The sequence below is a fragment of the Eptatretus burgeri genome, chromosome 7 (assembly GCF_056783735.1).
Source record: "Eptatretus burgeri isolate ZD-2024b chromosome 7, Ebu_testis_v1, whole genome shotgun sequence".
In the NCBI taxonomy this organism is placed as follows: domain Eukaryota; kingdom Metazoa; phylum Chordata; class Myxini; order Myxiniformes; family Myxinidae; genus Eptatretus; species Eptatretus burgeri.
In genome coordinates this window covers 34,074,658-34,095,929 of record NC_140967.1, presented here as the reverse complement: position 1 = coordinate 34,095,929, position 21,272 = coordinate 34,074,658, and the positions used below count along the sequence as shown (strand labels likewise).

At 42.4% G+C, this 21,272-nt stretch overlaps 1 protein-coding gene across 1 annotated transcript in view; it reads right to left on the bottom strand.

Moving 5' to 3' along the window:
• The window catches only part of LOC147023001 (calpain-5-like), a 53,952-nt gene extending 34,568 nt beyond the window's left edge, over window positions 1-19,384 (bottom strand). Inside the window, exons 1-5 of the mRNA XM_085888010.1 lie at window positions 19,232-19,384; window positions 17,995-18,167; window positions 7,214-7,345; window positions 6,134-6,339; window positions 2,280-2,472 (exon numbers count right to left, since the gene is read on the bottom strand). Of these exons, the coding sequence (XP_085744136.1) occupies window positions 2,280-2,472; window positions 6,134-6,339; window positions 7,214-7,345; window positions 17,995-18,156 (693 nt within the window). The 5' untranslated portion in view covers window positions 18,157-18,167; window positions 19,232-19,384. The remainder of the gene's footprint in view (window positions 1-2,279; window positions 2,473-6,133; window positions 6,340-7,213; window positions 7,346-17,994; window positions 18,168-19,231) is intronic.
• Window positions 19,385-21,272: the final 1,888 nt, after the last annotated feature.

Below are 21,272 nucleotides of genomic sequence, written 5' to 3'. Positions count from 1 at the left end.
GAGCATTGGGAACTTGGTGACGATTTAAAACAGCTCGGCACCATTGAAATCTGAAGTCAAATTTCTTCTAACGTATCCCAAGTCTCAAGTCTCTAACCTGAAAGGTGGACCTGAATAAGGCGGTAGAAGAAAGAGACCATCGACCTGTCTGCAAGGTGAAAATCATCGGCCAATAGACACAGCTTCATTATCATGGGAGATTCCAATGATTTTGAAGGCCTTGTTTTCCATTGAGCAAGATGTGAAACAGGGGCACCGGGCCAGAAGGGAAAGCAGTACTCCATCAAGCTGCAGATTGAAGGCCTTGTAGATAGATAAAATCTGGGATGTGTTCAAGAAAAACTTTGCACAACGGAGGATACCATGGAGCAAACTTATAAACTGTAACTAGCTTTCTTATAATAAATGCGGTTTCCTCTCAGAAGGATCATGGCTGATAGTGAGGCTCAAAACTTTGAGTGACTGAACTTATTCAAGAGGATTGTTAAGAAAGCAGATGGGAGGATTCGCCAGACGGTCTTTTTGGAGAGACAGATTACGAATGTGGGATTTGTCAGGACTGAAAGTCATATCTCCACTGTTCAGTCTGTACACCAATGGATGTGTGGCTCTCAAAGAAGTTGCTAATTTTATTTGGTGCATGGACGACACTGCCATCGTTGGCTTTCTGATCATCTTATTTGTGTCGTACTTCGATGAGATTGACACATTTAATAAGTGGTGTGGGGACTTTTGTCTCGCTCTGAATGTGTTCAAAACTAAAGAGATGATTTGGGGTTTTCGACAAAAGTCACAATTATGAACGTGTAACCATAAATGGTGAAAAGGTGGAAATTGTTAACAATTCAAATACCTGGGCACTATTACTGATAACAAGCTATTGATGAAAATACAGATTCTGTGTACAAGAAATATATTTAAACGTTGTATCTTCTCAAAAGTTTAACTAGTTTGGTGTTAGCTCACACGTGATGCGGATGTTGATCAATTTCTTGCTGATCAGTGTTTTGTCATTTAATTTGGTTTCCTGGTATTTAATCAGTTATCTGAACGTGCGGAATAAGGCAAGACTGATAAAGGTCATCAAATATCATTTGACATGGGTGGATCTTCAAACTGTATGGAGTCTCTGTAGTTGCAAATGTTGAAAAGGAAGATGATGTATGTTTGTACCGATGAATGTCATTTCTTGAAAGGTCTATTTGAAAAACTGACAGCAGGGAGAAGCTTTCATTCTACACTTACTGGGAAGAACATTTTCAAAAAGTCATTTGTACCGTGTGAAATTCAAGTGTTAAATGCAAATTCTTAGCCATTTTGCTGTTTATTCCATCTTCCATATTCTACTATATGCCTGGTGTTGGCTTAATGGTTAGGGTGGTGGGCTTGGGATCCAAGGGGCCCAAGGTCAAATCCTGCTCTGCCATTGAATTACTACCAGGTGGGGGTTGACTCAGCCTGTCGTCCTTCTGAGGTTGACAAATGAGTACCAGCTTGCCTGGATGATCGAGCCATTTGAGTATCCTGTCCAGGATTGTGCCCAATAGCCCAGGAGACTGCTTTCGCAGCACTGATGCTCCGTACAGAGTATGGTCCCAATGGATGGATGGATGGATATTTTACTCGTTATTCTTATTCCTTTTGATGTTTTGAATTTACTGTGTTACTGAAGAGGAATTCCTCTGGACATGGGACAATAAAGATTTATTATTATTATTATTATCATTATTATTATTATTATATTCCAAGTGTTTGTCCAACTCATGATTCTATAAAGGTCTCCAGAGAGAGAAGAGGCTGCTGCCTGCCAATCTGAAAGATGTGAGATGTTACAGCAGAGCGTAGAGTCATCAGGGAAGAGATCAAGAGGATTTTCCAGTCAGAAGGATCGTTGATAAAGATTATTAACAGGGCTTTACCCAAGATATTGCCTTTGGGAGCTCCAGTCTTGACAGGGAGAGGAAATGAGATTATCCCATTGAGAGACCTTGGATACTTTAATCCAGAGAGACCGGAGGGGAAGTCACAACGAAAGGGACTTCTGAGGGGTTGGGGGATGTAAGATCAGTACAAGGGCAGTGAGAAATAGAGTTATTGATGTAAAGTGCAACTCCACTGCCAGAATAGGGTTCAGGGATGTCAAACCAGAGCAGACAATAGCCAGAGAGAGACACTAAGGAATCAGGAATGTTCTGTGGGAGGAAAGCATTCTGGTTTAGCAGATGATGTTCGGTTTCTCAGCATTCTCTATACTATTCAGTTACATTACCCCCATGTACCCGTATGGAACAGCTGAGCAAGGCTCCACGACTGTGGGCTTTCTCCATTTCAGCAAAGAGCTCTGCAGCAGCTTTCTCATCCTCAGAAAATCCTCCTTCCAGCAGGTCAATGGATTGGGACACACCACCTGTAAAGTCCACCAGTGCATCGGCTGTGTTGCCTCCATCTAGCGCTTCATAGCAACCTGCCAGCCTATGGGTGTCGGTGAGTGTGCATCGGAATCGTCATTGGGTAGTAAGGAAGGATGCAATTGTGACATTAGAAGACATTTCAGAGGAATGTTGATAAAGCATTAAAAAAACAAAAACAAAGGTATAACACAAAAAACATTTTGGATGATTTAAATGTTAAACGCAGCATGTCACGACAATCAACCAATGAACCATAATGAATGGACGAGCACACATGAACACCAGACGTGGTGGGACAGGAAGAGTATCTGCAGCATGAATGTCATTAACGAGCCATGTCGGTTTTTAGATCTCCGTGGAGGATCTCTAAGTCTTACTCACGTTGTTGTTCTTGTGGACCTTTTTGTTTCACAACCTACAGTTTTCATCGAAACTTCCTGAAACTTGGCGTATACATGTAAAAATACCCTGCGCAGACAGTAACCATCTCGGATTTTGAAAATTCCTCCTAGAAAAAAAATTTATAATGTCAAAATATCTCCGCTAATGGAAATCGCCTAAAATATTATCTCCGAAACTAGGCAAGCTTTTTGAATTCTGTTTGCGGTAATCAAACAGATGAATTAATCATTAGCCGAGATGAATTACCGCGCATATGATACATCACTATGACGTCATATCAATTTTTATGACGTCATTTCTATTTTTTTGACATTTTTTGTTTCACAACCCAGAGTTTTCATTGGATCTTTGTGAAACTTGCCATGTATATGCAGAAAGCCCACATACAGGCAGTAACCATCTCCGATTTTGGAAATTCTTCCAAGAAAAAAAGTTGATGTCATAATATTGCCGCTAATGGAAATCGCCTATACCATTATCTCTGAAACTTGGCAAGCTGTTTGAATTTGTTTGCGGGAATCAAGCCAGGCATTAGCACAGATAATTTATCGCAAACCTGATACATCACAATGACGTCATATTCGTTTTTATGACGTCATCATTAAGAAGACGAGGATCTTAGCTCATTTGAGCTTGTTTACTGACAATGCAATCATGATGTGGAAATTCTCCTGAGACCAAATTGACTTCCTGAAGGTTAAAATCCAGATCCTTCATGCAACCACCTTCACCCAAAATTGAACCCACAGCCTTAAAGATCCCTAGATCCCTGCCTAGTGTTCTCACCAATAGGCCACCACTGCACTGTATGTGATAGCATCAATTGAATTCATAAAGTAGAATGCCTGAATATTAAAAACATAAATTATTCCCCCATTTCTTTCCACTCTTGTATTTCTCTCCCCCACCCTATCCCTTCTTCAATTGAAAATCCTCTACACCACCTGACTCCCCCCCCTTTTTTCCCTTGGCCAAAGTAGTGGAACTCTGTCTCCATGATTTATTACAATGCTGCCAGAGCATCGTGTGTGATTATTAAAGCACTGAAGGTCAAACTTGGAATCTCTATTTTAAAAGTGTTTTGTAGAAAGAGGTTTCATCGGAGCAAGAGAAACATTTGGAATGGTCCATTGTTCAGTGATGTCGCTCCAATGAATGATTAATCACCAATCCCACCCCCCTCCCCGCACCCTCCAGAAAAAAAAAATCAGCTTCACTTTTCTTACCATGGTGAGCACAAGTTTATCATATTGCAATTGATGAAACCTATCATTCAAATATTGTCCACCAGTGCAGACCAACACAAACCTTGACAAAGTCTAGTATTCTTCTATATTAATGTAGCTGGCGTCAAAAGAAGTGACAACATAATTGTCAGCATCAACATTTAATCAAAACAAGTGAAATCCTTCAATACAGCACGTGTGGTGAAGCAAATGAGTACACTAATGTTAAAATATGCAATTTATGCTTTTTCAGTTGAAAAACAATTAAAAAGTGTACTTAATATTTGAAATGTAAAAATCTTGTTATTATTGTGATAAGCACCTTTATATATAACAGAGTGAATGAAATCGTTCTATACAGTGTGGCAGGGAGCCGCAAAAGAATGATGGCATAAGAAGAAGTTAGCTTTCAGCATTTGGCGATCGGCGCGAAATGCGATGGTGGGCGGAAATGACGTCTTTCGGCGCGAAATGCGATGGTGGGCGGAAATGACGTCTTTCAGCGCGAAATGCGATGGTGGGCGGAAATGACGTCTTTCGGCGCGAAATGCGATGGTGGGCGGAAATGACGTCTTTCAGCGCGAAATGCGATGGTGGGTGGAAATGACGTCTTTCAGCGCGAAATGCGATGGTGGGCGGAAATGACGTCTTTCAGCGCGAAATGCGATGGTGGGCGGAAATGACGTCTTTCGGCGCGAAATGCGATGGTGGGCGGAAATGACGTCTTTCAGCGCGAAATGCGATGGTGGGTGGAAATGACGTCTTTCAGCGCGAAATGCGATGGTGGGCGGAAATGACGTCTTTCGGCGCGAAATGCGATGGTGGGCGGAAATGACGTCTTTCGGCGCGAAATGCGATGGTGGGCGGAAATGACGTCTTTCGGCGCGAAATGCGATGGTGGGCGGAAATGACGTCTTTCGGCGCGAAATGCGATGGTGGGCGGAAATGACGTCTTTCGGCGCGAAATGCGATGGTGGGCGGAAATGACGTCTTTCGTCGCGAAATGCGATGGTGGGCGGAAATGACATCTTTCGGCGCGAAATGCGATGGTGGGCGGAAATGACGTCTTTCGGTGCGAAATGCGATGGTGGGCGGAAATTACATCTTTCGGCGCGAAATGCAATGGTGGGCGGAAATGACGTCTTTCGTTCGTTCGTACATGAGAGGGGAGCGTTTCTTGTTTTTTTCCTGTCAAGCAATAAATTAAATGTTTTTCACATATACAATACATTAGTTTCACAAATTTCCATTGAAATACTCGGGTATTTCCATCAATTCTTGCTATTTCTGTCTAGGTTACGCACTGCATCTACCGGACGGCCGTCATTGGCTGTCTTGAGGCACGTGGGGGGGTGGGGGACAGGGGACACCGGAGACGTGGTAGACACCGGGGACATTTCAAACTCGGTGCAATTGTATACAGCGCACGTGCTGTAATAAACTCTAAATGGCCAAAAAAAATTCAGAGAAGACATGACAAATAACATGTTAATATATGATTGACTATCATGATATGCAAATACGTAATCCCCCAACCGGTATATACAGTATGTGAACAGCTCACCCCCTCCCTCTTCACACACACACACACACACACACACACACACACACACACACACACACACACACACACACACACACCTTTGTAAAATTAGCCAAAAAAGTTAAACAGTTTCAACAAATATTTTTCATGGACATCTGTTGCAAGCAGATTGGGACAATGGATGACCTTTAAAAAAATTTTAACAACTTTAGTTTTCTTTGACCAATGATGGTCAACGCCCATTGTTGATGTATTTTTACAACTCAAAAAAATAATTATAGTCTTATGTTGCTTTCAATATAAATGGATGTTGGCCTTTTACCATCAATGATCAGAATGATAACGTACCCTGAATAAAAAGAAGAGAGTGTGAAGGTGTGTAGATGCAAGAAGTTTGAGACTGCAGATGTGGCTCATGTGTTCATTCCAATGGAACTTTAAAAATATCACAAATGATCTATCATCACGTCGTGGTATAATAAATGTTTGTTGATAAACGAGAAGGATGAGATGTTTGCTGAACATAAGACAGGTTTGACACACACCCTTACTTGGCATAGGCCTTTTCAAGCAGAGCTGACCAGAACTCATTTTCAGAAAGTGAGTGGCAGAAAAGAAGTTTGCCACCATGGGAGGGCAGTCGGTCATCGATCACCACGTCCATCCACTTTCCAAATCGCCAGAATCGAAAGTGAAAAATTCCACAATATTTTTCTTGATCCGGGTCCCATTCCTGTTTTTGGTACTCTGGAATCACCTGAAATTCAAGCTCCTCAGTTTTAGTGGATGGCTTTTATTTGTTGCAATTAGTATCTCACGGGGCCAGAGGGGTGCTGTAATAACCATCAATAAATAATTTTCCACATTGTTGTGAAATCGTGCTCTACTCTGTAATGCTATAAAAACCCTCATAAATACAGTCTTTCCCTTTACAGTGTTCCCATTCTTTGTCACTCTTCTCTTTACATCACTATATTGCTCTGCACAGCCAGATGACCCCTTTTTTTCACTCTTCACCAACTCCACCACCAAAGGTGAATGGAGGTTATGTTTACACCCCTGCCTGATTGTCTGTCTATCAGTGAACAGGATATCTAAAAAAAACTTATGGATGGATTTGGATTAAATTTGGTAGAGGTTGGGTGCGTGATAAGGAAGAATTGCTTGGATTTTTGGTGAACATCCGGATCCGGATCCGGATACAACAATTTTTTTTTTAAAGTGATACTTCACCATTCAGTGATAGGGCCAAAAAGGATGCATTATACAGCATGATATCTCAAAAAGTTGTGGACGGATTATGACAAAACAAGGTGGATGAATTGAGTTGGTGACAAGAACAAGCCGATTAGATTTTGGTTACGATCCAGATGCAGATACGGCCTATCAGTGGGGTTCAAAACTTTAACTGTTCAGCCTGGCGGAGGTATGCGCTCTTCTGAGTGCCATTGTAATTTCAATGTGCCTTTACAATGTTGTGTCAATGTAAACATTGTCCTTCTGGGACGGTGTTTACATTGACACAACATTGTAAAGTCCATCGCTTATGGAGATCCACCTCTCGATGAGAGATGAACCAAAAATATTTCAAATGTGATTTGTTGCCGCATTAAGGAAGACGGCTTCTTTACCTTCTTCCAGTGCATCTTTTCGAGAGATAGCGAGGCGCAGGCAGCCACAAACCAGCAGTTCCCCAACGCCCCCTGCTGAAGATCCTGAGAACTAATGCCATTCACGAAGAGCCGTGGGTCATTGCACAATTCCTGTTCATTCGTAAACAATCACACAACCAAGCACATATGTTATGGAACAAGAATACTTCGAAAAGGAGGAAATAAGTTGGCCTATCATGCCTCAGATGTGCCATATTCGCAACTATTAATAAAATCTATCAATTTACTTACCTTCCACACACTAAACCAATTATGACCAGTAACTTAACATCTACATACGTTATCGTTAATGAACATATTCAATTTAATTTTTTTCTGCCAGCATTCATTGGTGGACGTTAACTCAATCCCCTTCAGCCCTAAGTAGTTTAATGTACCCTGACCATAAAGATCTATCAGCTGGATCTGAATGCATTTGTCTTTTAATCCAGCAACATACACGATATTGTGTGCTTGCATTTCACACAGTGACCTGGGCGATGGTTGATTTATTACATAGGGAAAAAAATTAAAGCAATTTTGTCCAAAACATGAAAGTTAAATATGGCATTCTCAGCCACCCCCCCCCCCGCCCCCCTCACAAACTATATCGACCAAACCCTCCTCTTTCCTCTCTCCCCACTACTCCCACACTCTCTTCCCTCCCAGTGGAGTATGTATTCTTGGTACTTTGTCAGCAAGTTTTAATTCAATACACTTACACATACAAGTTCCTCGTGGCATATAAACTTGTTCAAGCTTAGGAAGAAAATGTTACCAAAGTCATCAGCAGGGAAATAATCAACTTATTCGAGTCCTTCTCACTAACTGGTATGCAGTACCAACTACATTCTCAAGCATTTTTCAAAAGCTTTACTTGAGGTTGGAAACACCAAGAAACAAATGATTTAGTTCACAAGTTGTGCAATGGATGATAAATTTAAAGCTATCAGGGGTGCAGAAGGAATTTGATGAAAAGTTTGCACTCCTTGTGCAGAAGGAATTTACAGTTTACAAAAAAAGAGAGCCGGGTACTATGGAAAATTCCAATCAATTCAGCACATATAATTTAGCAGGCAATACTATAAAAATAGTGGCAATAACGCTGGGGACTTACCTGGTAGAATAATGATACTGAGAAGGAAGTCAACGCTGGACGGAATCAGCAAACTGCACCAATGAACCAATGTTATAGCAAATACATATTTTGGGGGCAACCCGCCCCGTAAGTCCACTTCGGGCCAAATAGTTTTTAAATGTCGTGAAAAAAACTTTGGTACATCACGGGTGATGAACGCTGTCAAGTTTTATCGAAATTGTGTGTGTAGTTTTGGAGAAGAAAGCAAATACACATTTTTGGGTGGGAACCCACCCGTACACCACCGTAGACCCTGATTCTTTAAGGTCGTGAACAAACTTTGGCACATCATGGGTGATGAAGGTTGGAATCAAGTTTCATCGGAATTGTGTGTCTATATTTCTGAGAAGAAAGCGAATACCTATTTTGAGGGGCAACCCCACGTAGGCCCCCTTCGCCCCAATTTTTATGCCTCTGCAACAAGGGTGCCGGAGGCATTATGTTTCCGGGTTGTCCGTCCGTCCGGATTTTCGTTTACGCGATAACTCAAGAAGCAAATTTAATTGTAGAATTTCATCAAACTTGACATCAATCAAAAGTAAAGCAAGACAGGGCAATTAAGTGATTAGATTTTGGCCCAGATGTGATAAAGGTCAGGGGTCAAACTCTGAAATTTTACTGTTTATGCCCTAACTCAAGAAATATTGGACAGAATTTCATCAAACTTGGTACAAAGGTAAAGTTAGACAGGACAATTAACTGATTAAATTTTGGGGCAGATATGATAAAAGTCAAGGGTCAAATATGTCAATACTCAAGTCTTTGTGCGGAAGAGCGGAGGCATACCCGTCGACTGCGTGCAGTCGAATTACTCTAGTTTTTTTAATGCTGTGAACAATATTTGGTACATCCTGAGTGATGAAGGTTGTGGTCAAGTTTTATCAAAATTGTGTGTGTAGTTTCAGAGAAGAAATTTTAAGTGTTTGTGGACGAACGGAAGAACGGATGAAGTGCCATCCAATAAGCTCCCAAGAACTACGGTTGAGGTGAGCTCATAATAATAATAATAATAATAATAATAATAATGTAACTATTAATACAATATATGCAATATCTATACTAATAAAAGGCAATGTGTGTCAGTGTGTGTGTCTCCAACATAACCCCAAAACTATAAAATCTATCAGCCTGAAACTTTGCATGCATACCAAGAAAACTCCAAGGAAGTGCAGGAGTAAACATTGGGTATTTGGGTAAATTAAAACACCCCGTTTGAAGATAATTAACAGCCTTACTTAATTATATCCTTCATCAGGCGATCCTCGGCCACCTCACTCCCTGAGCTCTGAAGGTGTTTCCTGGGTTACGTCGTTGGGGTCTGAAGCCACCATGTTTTTTGGCCTGCTCAACCATGCCTTGACTTGGAACAGGCCACAACGATTTCTTAATGATAAAGTTTTTTTTCCACTTTACTCACTCATATTATCGAATGCCTGTTCATCATAGCTATGAATCGTTGTATACATCACTTTTGAAAGTACTATAGTTTTCAAATTAAGAGCTTGGAGCGATTTCATGCATTATATGATACGGTTTTCCATGAAGTACTCTCACGGACGAATAAAAGTACATCATCAAAATATTATTTCAGTTTTGAGGATCAGATATTGTCCAGACTAAATAAGTGTCAAAATCTGTTGTAAAATCTGATAATTTAAAGAAATAACGAGTCTTATAACAAAAGCCAATATACCAATTTACTTTAAGCAAGTCAGGTGATCTTCCCTCCTTTTCCATAGATACACAAGAAAATGTGAAATTTCCAAAGCAGCAAAGTTATCTTTTTCTACTGTTTCGAGAATTATATTGAGTGAACAAAAAATTGAAAATTGAGGAATGTGCCAAAATGCACTCGCTTCATTGAGCTAAATAATTTAATGCATTCACTGTGTGACCTCGTGCCCTGTCACCCAGAAGGACTGCCAACCATAGCGCCTGCCAGATTTGTGTCTATATTTTCGGAGGTTTTGCGAGGTGCTCTACAGGGAATCAAAGCAAATCTGGTGAAAAACAGACATTTTAAAATAAAGTTGTAATGTTTGCATGGACCCCAAACAGATGTACCACATGACACATGCACAGACGAGCGGGAAAAATGGTGGATTATCTGCAATGTTTCTATTACGGGTGACAAGACTATGTTCCCTCCTTTTCCATCGATACACAAGAAAATGCAAGATTTCCAAAGCATTAAAATTATTTTTCTGGTTTGGAGAAATATATTGTGTGAACCAAAAATTTAGGAACCTGCCAAAATTAACGAGATTCATTGAACTATACGATTTAATGCATTCACTGCGAGACCTTGCACCATGCCTCCCTGAAGAACTGCCAATGCATCGCATCTGCCATATCTGTATCTACATTTTCAGAGGTTTTGCGAGATGCTATACTGGTAAACGAAGCAAATCTGGTAACAAAAAAAAACAAAAAAAAAACGGATGTGTTCAAATGAAGTTCAACATTAAATCCTTCCTCTTCTCCAATGGCTTGATTTCCGATCATCAACTTGGTTTCAGACCAGGCCACTCTACCCTGGACAAGCTGCTTCTGCTCTCCCAGCAATGGATGGAGGTACACGACAGACATGAAATCAGAGCCATATCCTTCGACATTTTGCGTGCTTTTGACACAGTATGGTGCCCTGCCCTGCTCACCAAACTCTCTTCCGATGGTATCTAAGGCCATCTCCACTCATGGCTCGTAGACTTCCTCTCCTGTCACAGCCAACGTGTGGCCCGAAATGGAGTTCTCTCATCCCCTCTTCCTGTCCAGGCTGAAATTCCTCAAGGCATCATTCTGGGCCCTGTTCTTTTTCTGGTTTTCATCAATGATCTCTCCGACTCTCTAGAAAATCCTCTTTATCTCTTTGCTGATGACTCAACCCTCTGCCATTCCATCTGTCATCCCTCAGACCGGCAAGCACCAGCTTCATCACTCTGCAGATCTGGATAAAATCACAAACTGGTTCAACACGAGGCACATGTCTTTCAATCCTGACAACTCTCACAATCTCACTTTGTCTTTCAGAAAGGACAGTTTAGAAGCCCTCCCCCCACCCCACCCCATCTACTTTCTCAACAATCCTCCAGAAGAAGTCCTTAAATTCAAGCTTCTGGGTCTCACTATCTGCCATGATCTTTCCTGGGAAAGCCACATTTCCAACCTGGCCTTCAAAGCCAGTCGCCAACTTGGAATCCTCTGTCGTGCAAAGTCCTTCCTCAGCTCACCTGAGCTCCTGACCACAAAGTTTTCGTCCGCAGTCTGATGGAGTACAGCTCTCCCCTCTGGGCTAGTGCTCCTGCCTCTCACCGCAGGCAGGTCGGTTGTCTTTCTGTCTTCTTCTGTTTCCTCTCTGGTCTCATCCCCCTTGCTTTGTCTGCAATATGTCCCCACCCTATTTACGCAGGGCGCTTAGGGTCTGCCTAAACCCCCTTCTGGTATAACTACCAAAATCACGAATTACTGCTCACCTTCACTCTTTTATTCCTCTTTTTTCCCCACCTTTGGAATAAACTCCCACACTCTCTTCAATCCCATTCTTCTCTCCAGGCCTTCAAAACAGTTGTTCACCACCACCTCTTATCTTCCCCCATCCAAAACCTCGATCTTTTCTATCCCCGTTAATCCACCCCAAACCCACCTCCTTCAATCAAATTCCCTGCTTTCCTTCCAGAAAGTCCCTGTAGTGTCCATGTTGTATACCCCATGTTCCCCACCCCATCCCTTTCCCTTCCACAGATCTCCTAATGTCTGTTTGCCACTGTTTTGTTCTCTCCCCTCCCGCCCCTCTTGTCTCATGCCCCCCCCTCTTTGCTGTGTGTTGTGTGTTAGCTCTCATACGAGCCGCGCCAATGGAAATAAAATAATAATAATAATAATAATAATAATAATAATAATAATAACAGGCAATACTACACAATAATGACTACTGCAGTACCACTGGATAGACAACATTTCGAGTCTGGTTGTTGGGTGCCAGAATTGTGAGCTTGGCAATATTGTTAAGATTATTATTTGTAATACTGCCTACCACCGGGTGGCGTTATATGATACATATTTAAAGAGAGAATTGGGGTTTCTTCCCCACTCTGAACCCCATACCCTGTAGGTTTAAAATGTTTTCTTGCGTCTCCATTTGCCAAGAGGATTCCAACGGGAAGCAATATGACGGGGTTCCTACTGTGGGGCTGATGCTATCAGTGGACAGACTGAAGCATCATCAACTGATATTAATGCCAAAAGCATGACTTCCATTTGAATTGACGTCAAGAAACTCACCCACCCTTGGGGAAAATGTGTGGCACTGGCTGGAAACAACTTTAGTTTAACATATTTGCTGAGTTTTGCATCATGTATAGGGAAAACACTTTTTGACCCACCCTCGGAAAATGTGAAATGAAAGTGTATTTTTTTTTTGTGTTATTCCAATCGTAGCATAATGTGATGGTTGTAAGTCCTGGGAAGGACAAAGTGCATTCTCATAGTTGGAAGCAAGTTATGCCTTAGAACTCTGTTTTACAATGAAGATGTATTGTATTCATGTGGATAGATATGCATTGCAAATGCGAGTTGGCATACACCCATGTTCTTTTCCTCTGTACGTTCTGGTCTCGAACAATTTTCCACCAACACCACGCACACATCGCGCCATCTCAAAATCATTCCTTCTAACTCTCGCAGAGAATCCCACACAGTGCGCTCCCTGGCCCACCCGAAGGGAGTCATTGAGGCTTTCTTTCAGAGGAAGCCATCAATCAAATGTGCCAGGTGAATTCCAAGTTCTCATTCTTCCCAACTTCCTGGAAAAAAAACCCATGCAAAGGCCCCTCTTCACCAATAAAAACTCAGTTGCTGGGCAGAGGGCAGGGACTCAACCAATCACCACCAGCGGGGGGCTCTGACCACCCCCGCTAGTCCTGCACAAATAAGGGGGGTGGGGTGAAGGAAATAAAGGAAGAGACGTGGGGGACAGAGACAGAGAGAGAGGGTGAGTGAGAGAGAGGGTGAGTGAGAGAGAGGGTGAGTGAGAGAGAGGGTGAGTGAGAGAGAGGGTGAGTGAGAGAGAGGGTGAGTGAGAGAGAGGGTGAGTGAGAGAAAGAGGGAGAGAAAGAGGGAAAGAGAGAAAGAGGGAAAGAGGGAAAGAGGGAAAGAGGGAAAGAGGGAAAGAGGGAAAGAGGGAAAGAGAGAAAGAGAGAGAGAGAGATAGAGAGAGATAGAGAGAGATAGAGAGAGATAGAGAGAGATAGAGATAGAGAGAGATAGAGAGAGATAGAGAGAGAGACAGAGAGAGAGATAGAGAGAGAGAGATAGAGAGAGAGAGATAGAGAGAGAGAGATAGAGAGAGAGAGAGATAGAGAGAGAGATAGAGAGAGAGAGATAGAGAGAGAGAGATAGAGAGAGAGAGAGATAGAGAGAGAGATAGAGAGATAGAGAGATAGAGAGATAGAGAGATAGAGAGATAGAGAGATAGAGAGATAGAGAGATAGAGAGAGAGAGAGAGAGAGAGAGAGAGAGAGAGAGAGAGAGAGAGAGAGAGAGAGAGAGAGAGAGAGAGAGAGAGAGATTTTGACCGATCCAGATAGATTCATTTACATTCTGCACTCCTTCACTCGCTCGTTTATTTGTTCAAACCTCGCTTCATACATTTCTTTTCGACCCTCTTCTGACTTTCCTCTTCAACTTTCTTCCACTTCACTCTTTGACGTTCTTTACCTTGCTTGGCTCGCTCTTTCATATTCTTCACTGCTTCTTCGCTGCTGCTTCTCACGGAACAGAGTGAGAAGCCTGGGAGAGAGCATGCAGGAGGCAAGCCTGAACCAAGAATCATTGGGCCGCCACATTTCCAGCCAGGTTGTGGAAGGTGTGTCGAAGACATGTTCTTTCTCACCGCTACCACTTCTTACCCCTCTTCCCTCATCCTTTCATTTCTTTGGGTATCTGACGCCTTTTGTTTAGAAGTGCGAAGTGATTGTTCTAAGGCATACGATGGTGGGTTTATCACATCGTGGATAAGTTGGAAATGTATACGTGCCTGTAAATAGTGTGAATTTCTTGCATTGCCTATCTTTGTGTTCTCTCGCCAATTCCCCATTTGAATTTCCAACCGCCATTTCTCCCGCCAATTCCTGCTTGCCTGTAATAAACCCATGAAAGATTTAGTATTGTCTTGACTTGTCCTGCTTGGGTTTGATCTGAGATTGCGCTCCTGTGGGCAATGAGCACAAGCGGTCTCTCTATCGAGTGCAGCCTGTGGCTGCTGGTTGCATCATTGGTTGGGACGTGGCTATGCCGCTGATGCAGTGTCCCCCTTACCAGTACACAGGTGCTCATTTTGCCGACCTCAGAAGGATGGCAGGCTGAGCCAACCTCCTGTTGTATTTTAATTCATCGGCCAACGGGGCTTGAACTCAGGACCCTAGGATCCCAAGCCGCCACCCTGACCACTAAACCAACACCAGGCTTTTAGCACAAGTGGTATAGATAAATATAAATAGACGATGGGGTGCAATGCGTAGCGACGGGGTGCAATGCGTAGCATTGGTTTGCTCGACCAATTAACATCCATTGCACAACCACTTGCACAGTTCCCAATCTACTTCAGTCATTTTGCCAGTACGGTAAACCGACATTTGGCACGAGGATCCAACCAAAGGTGAGTGTAGTTGACAAAGTCTGTGATCTTTTTATTGACGTGTTTGCCTTCAGAGTTATCTGGGCCACGTCCATAAATAATTTTATCAAATAAACTTTTTCAAAGATGATGTACAATTACTTGTATTTCTAACAGTAGTCCTGTTTGCTGTTTATAATGCCTAATTGATATTATCTTCTTCTTGTGTATGCCAGTTTGGTTGCCGGGTTGCTATCATTTTGTTGGGGCGCAACTGTGTCGCCGATGCTGTGCCCCTATACTAGTTCAATGGTAATCATTTTTCCGACCTCGGAAGGATGACAGGCTGAGTCAACCCCACCTGGTGTTAATTCAATGGTTACGGGGCTCAAACTCAAGACCCTAAGATCCCAAAGCAGACACCCCAACCACAAAGCCAACACCAGGCTTATGTTGGTATAAAGATGCTCTAAACGGAACAAGATGTGAACCACACTATTCGATGAGCCAAGACTTTGTAAACAAAAAGTAAAACAAAGGGAATAACAAAGTGAGATACTGCAAGTACTTTCCAACTGCATATTGGTATGGCCAGCTTACATCACCCCCCCCCCCCTCAATCTGTAAAAAATTTGTTTTATACTCTGTGACCTTGTTTGTAAACAGGATTTCTGTGCCAAACCAGCATTGCAAGGTAGCCGAATAAAAAAATTGAATCCAGGTTGTAACAGGAGCAAAATGTAAGGGGGAGCAATACAGCTGGGCTGTGCTGGTGGGACATTGGAGCCAGCTGGAGCTGTGCATGAGCTGATCGTGAGCAGACTGAATGAAGCCTGTTGAGTTGGGCCAGGCCCTTAAAACATGTGCAACTTGAAGAGCCACCACGTTACAAGTGCAAGTCGAAAACACACTTACAGTTTATACACTGAATGACACCATATTAAACTCTATTAAATAGTTCTTCCATCCTATTGTGATTGGGATTTCCTCTCACTTGCCAAACACAAACATTGGCAGACTGTGCTATCCCCGACCATCAGCCAAGGGCAGGCGGTCTAGCTTTTACAAGGTTACTGGCAAACAAAAAATCAGCACAAGGTCACTGAAACAGCCTTACATTGTGTTTTGTCATTTCGTGCCTGGAACATCTGCGTCGAGAAAGACAGAGTTAGCAAATTCAAAACCTGTCTGTGTAATTTGCTCCGGGGAGCGCAAGTGGTGTAACCAGCTGGGTGACATGAGCTATTCTGTCAAAACTAAACGTACATTTACAGCCTTAGCTGCACAGCCTTTCGATGCAAAAATGACATTTTCTGTTGATTCAAAAGTTGAGGGTTGTTCAGCTTTAACAACCTCTTTTTTCAAGGCATCCCAGTACAACAAGCCACATGGTTCTGCCTAGCAGATAGCCGGCTTAAGCAGCAACTTAAAAAAAAAACAAAAAAAAAAACATTGAACAAAGCCCTTTGTAAATATTCTGGTCAAAGAAACCTTTGGCTCATACTCTGAACAGATCTCATCTTGTTGATATCGTAATAGTCTGGTGTTGGCTTAACGATTCAGGTGACTTGCTTAAGATCTTAGGCTCTTGAGTTCGAGCCCCTGTTAACCCGTTGAAATAACACCAGGTGGGTTGACTCAGCCTGTCATCCTCCTGAGGTTGGCAAAATGAGTACCAGCTTACTGGTACCCGGGGCACTGCATCAGCGGCACAGCTGCACTTCCAGAAAATGATGCAACCAACAGCCACAAGCTGCATACGAAATTAGAACCGATATCATATGTAGAAAATAAATATACATCGTAAATGGTTTTGTCAACAGAGCAAGCAATCTATACTATGCGATGATCATTATGATGTCATTGAGAATTAATGAGAACAAAGTCAGAACAGTGCAAGCGGAGATCAGTACACCATAATGGCCAAAAGGGGCATCACTCCCAGGACTTTGTGATTTTCAGGGGTCAAAATGAATGATTGCCTATGCTGCTGCCCAGGCAGCCTTGGCTCTATCACACAGGTCCTATTTAGCTGTCAGGCGATTTTACTGTGCATCGCATGAGGAAATGTTACCCAAACCTACTGTACATCCCATTAATTCAATAAAAGTTTAAATAACAAAAACAACGTGAGTGCAAGTAAAACGTAAAAGAAAGTCAGGCATTACATCGATTCTACAATACCTGAAGAACCCCATCGAAACTCCTCAAATACTCATCAACTGCTATCTTCGGCCTAAATTTCTGTGTTCAGCTGCTGAACCGCCATGAGCACAATTGCCATTTTTGAAGACTTTCCATTTAAATATTTTTGCCATTTTGTACTTTTGGCAAACAATACAAGGAGATCTACCCACAGCAAAAGGCCATTTTGCCAGTCATGACCACACCAATCCACTATCAACTGTTTCACTGTTGTGGGGCCTGGAACCATGGCCACATCAGGTATTGCCACATGGATCATGACCAATAGGATTTGTGCAACACACCATCCTGTGCATGGCCACAGAAGCAAAAAGGGAATTTTATCAGAATACTGGCTGAAAGTAGCCTACCCTTTTTGTAACATATAGAAAGCTGTTTAATTACAGCATAATGTACTGCAGATGAGACAGGTGGCTTGATGTCTCCACCCAAAGGTTGGCAAGCCTTGAGCTGCTAACATTCACCAAACCGGCAGTTTTACATAAATTCTGACTCCATTCAAGGATACAACTAAGGCTACAGAGCTATCCTGTAACCCAATTAACTATATGAATAACTTAGTTAGGAGGAACACAAAGTCTCGAAGGGAAGCCATAAACTTCATCATATAATTATCAATATAATGTGTTCCATGTGACTTTTTGAAGGGATCATCCATTTTAGCACGGAATTTTGGTGGATTACTGGACCTCTACCATCCCCAACCTATACACAAATGCTTGAACCCCATTCCCTCAATTCATGGGTACATAAACATATGGCTCCTCAGCATTAAGGAAAAATAACAACAAAATATTCACAAACCGATGGTCGTTTCCATTCAAGTCCAGCAGGTATTGGTTTCTGGTAGAAAATTGATTCATTCCTCGTGGGGAAAAGGGGGTCCTCAAAAAGATGTCCATTACGGAGACACTCTGCCTGCAATTGTGCGTAACGCTGTCCCTGGTACAACCTCAGACTGGGCATGGCTCTTGCTCCTATGAAACAGATCAAAGTTAAAAAAAAAACAAGCTACGTCCGCCGAGCATCATCGCTCACTACCCAAAAGGGATGAATATACATGATGATCACACAGCTTTGCAAGAGTTTTACATTCCACATAAGAATTCATCCTTCCTCATCATCAGTTCTGGACAGTCAGTATTCCTGCCTTAATGGCTTTTTTCAGCAGAACAAAATTGTGAGTACAAAACATGCACAAGATGATTTTTAAAATAATACTAATAAAAAAAACAATGGGGGTGGCGGAGCACACCCCTGACACCATGAATGAAAGGATACTGATAACACAAAATCTTTTTACAAGCAAGACAAAACAAAAAAACAACCAAGGGTAACGATAAGTATAAATAGACAGATGAATGAGAAAGAATACGAGTAAGTAAAAGTTGGCAAAAGAAACGGAAATAAAAGAAACAAGAAAGGCCAGGAGACACAGAGAGAGAGCGAGAGAGAGAGATAGAGAGATAGAGAGATAGAGAGATAGAGAGATAGAGAGATAGAGAGATAGAGAGATAGAGAGAGAGAGAGAGAGAGAGAGAGAGAGAGAGAGAGAGAGAGAGAGAGAGAGAGAGAGAGAGAGAGAGAGAGAGAGAGAGAGAGAGAGAGAGAGAGAGAGAGAGAGAGAGAGAGAGAGAGAGAGAGAGAGAGAGAGAGAGAGAGAGAGAGAGAGAGAGAGAGAGAGAGAGAGAGAGAGAGAGAGAGAGAGAGAGAGAGAGAGAGAGAGAGACTGAGAGAGACAGAGAGACAGCGAGAGAGAGACGGAGACAGAGACAGAGACAGAGACAGAGACAGAGACAGAGACAAAGATGAAATGGAATTTACAAACAGAGGGCAAGAGGAAATTTTGAAGAGATAAACAGGAGGGAACAGACAGGAGGGAGAAATGGATAAGTAACAGATTGAGTGCAGATGGAAATGAGGAAATAATTGAAAGTTCTGCAAGAAAAGATTATTATTTCTAAAAAGTGGTTGAAGGAGAAAGAATTCAGTGAAAAATAAGAGTTGAGTGCAAAATACAGTACCACAAATAGTTACTCACAGCTTTAAGAAGCAGAAACTTTACTTTGAATGTATTTGTCTTCTCTCTTCACAAACTCCTGATTGTCACACTCAATTTGGTGTGTGCATACTGCACAAAAGCAATTCCCGTTTGCCTCTATCCACACCCTCTTTGCCTCTATCCACACCCTCTATCCCTCTATCCACACCCTCTTTGCCTCTTTCCCCGCCCTCTCAATGGCTCTCTCCACCGTCTTACCCTTTTGGTCTATATATCTGCTCCTTCATGCATTCAAAACACCCATTCAGGAAAAGGTTTTGGGTAATGTTTGTCAGATTTCAGCTATGCCTGGAGTGATTGTAACCAAACTTGGGAGGACAGTAGTGTGGGTCAACCAAAGTATGATATGTGGCCAACAATGACCTAAGAAAATGATGAATTGGAAGCGATAATTAACACAAGAAAAAAAATACAAAGTTGAGAGATTGTAAAAATTACTGCAATGACGAGATTCAACATAAATATTCACGGAACTAGAACGGCACTCACAACTTGAACGTCGAGTGCATACCGCCACCAGGCTCAACAATTTACACGTTGTATCCCACTGATAGACCAGATCTGCTTCCAGACCTGAACCAAAATCGAATTGTCTTGTTCTTGTCCCCTACTCAACTCATCCACCTAGTTTTGTCATAATCCATGAAAAACTTTTTGAGATATCATGCCCTTATCGTTTTTGATCACAGCCCTCAATGACCAAATATCACTTAAAAAAATTTTTTTTGAATTCTCATATCTGAATCCGGATCTGGATCTTCACCAAAATATATTAATTTCATCCTTGTCACACACCCAACCTGTCCACCAAGTTTCGTCCAAATTCATCCATAACTTTTTCACGCACACAGACAAACAGAGAGGGGTGCAAACATAACCTACATCTACCTTCAGTGGCAGACCCTGCAAAATGTGCTCCATATAACTTCTGTGGAACTTTAGGACATTTTGTCGGAGTGCGACATAGATCTTCACGGGGGGGGGGGGGCAGGGGACGAGATTTTCTTTCCTTGTGTTGCTATACGATCTGACTGAGTGCTACCAACATGTACGCAAAATTTGGTAATTGGGTGAAAATCCTATCTCCTCTCCCCCCCCCCCCAATCACCACCCCTTTCTTTAGAATGTCCTAAAGTTCCCAGAGATGTTCTATTGAACACCTGTTTCAGGGGAGTAAAAATCACGAGAAAAATGAAGACATAAAAAAGTCTCCAAGTGCTCATTGCATTTTCATTTTGTTATTAGCTACCTTCACTGTTCTTTCTAGTCTTTCCTGGTACCCACCTGTTAGCCCATCTCACCTCATATCCCTTGATAACTCATTTTTCCTCAATACCTTTCACTCCCAAAGTTGTAAACCTGGGGTGTGTTCCTCACCCCTGATTTGCATTTCTCCCCTCATTACCCTCCCCCACTAACTGTCGATACATATTTATTCGCCCAATCCTTCTCTCGTATTAGCCCCTCTCAGTATTCCTGACAGATTACTTGTGAGACCTTCTGGAAGGCTGGTCCTGTTCGTGGTTAGCCTTTTGAAGTTTGAACGTTGTTTGCTCATCGAATCATCCAAATCGGAATCCAAATCAACAAAGGTGTGGCCCCTTTCAGAGCACTGCTTCTAAAGGTCACATTATACAGAACAAGGCTCCACCAGCTCTCAGTAATACACGCGATTTCTAAAGAACGCTATGCACCTGAAAACACCTGTCGGCAACTGTACGAGTGTACGCAGTGAAGGAACGGGTGTGGTGGTGTGTGCTTGCTATCAGAGCCTCTGCTCGCTACGTGGCTGGCCCCTTGCAAAACCTCACGTGGCCCTATCTATAGGAGGGTTAATAATATGGTGACATCTTCAGAAGAATCGATTCATGCCTCGCCCCTGGAGGGGGTTGGTGAAATATTAGAATGACCAGCTTTGTCCGTGTGTGTGTGTGTGTGTGTGTGTGTGTGTGTGTGTGTGTGTGTGTGTGTGTGTGTGTGTGTGTGTGTGTGTGTGTGTGTGTGTGTGTGTGTGTGTGTG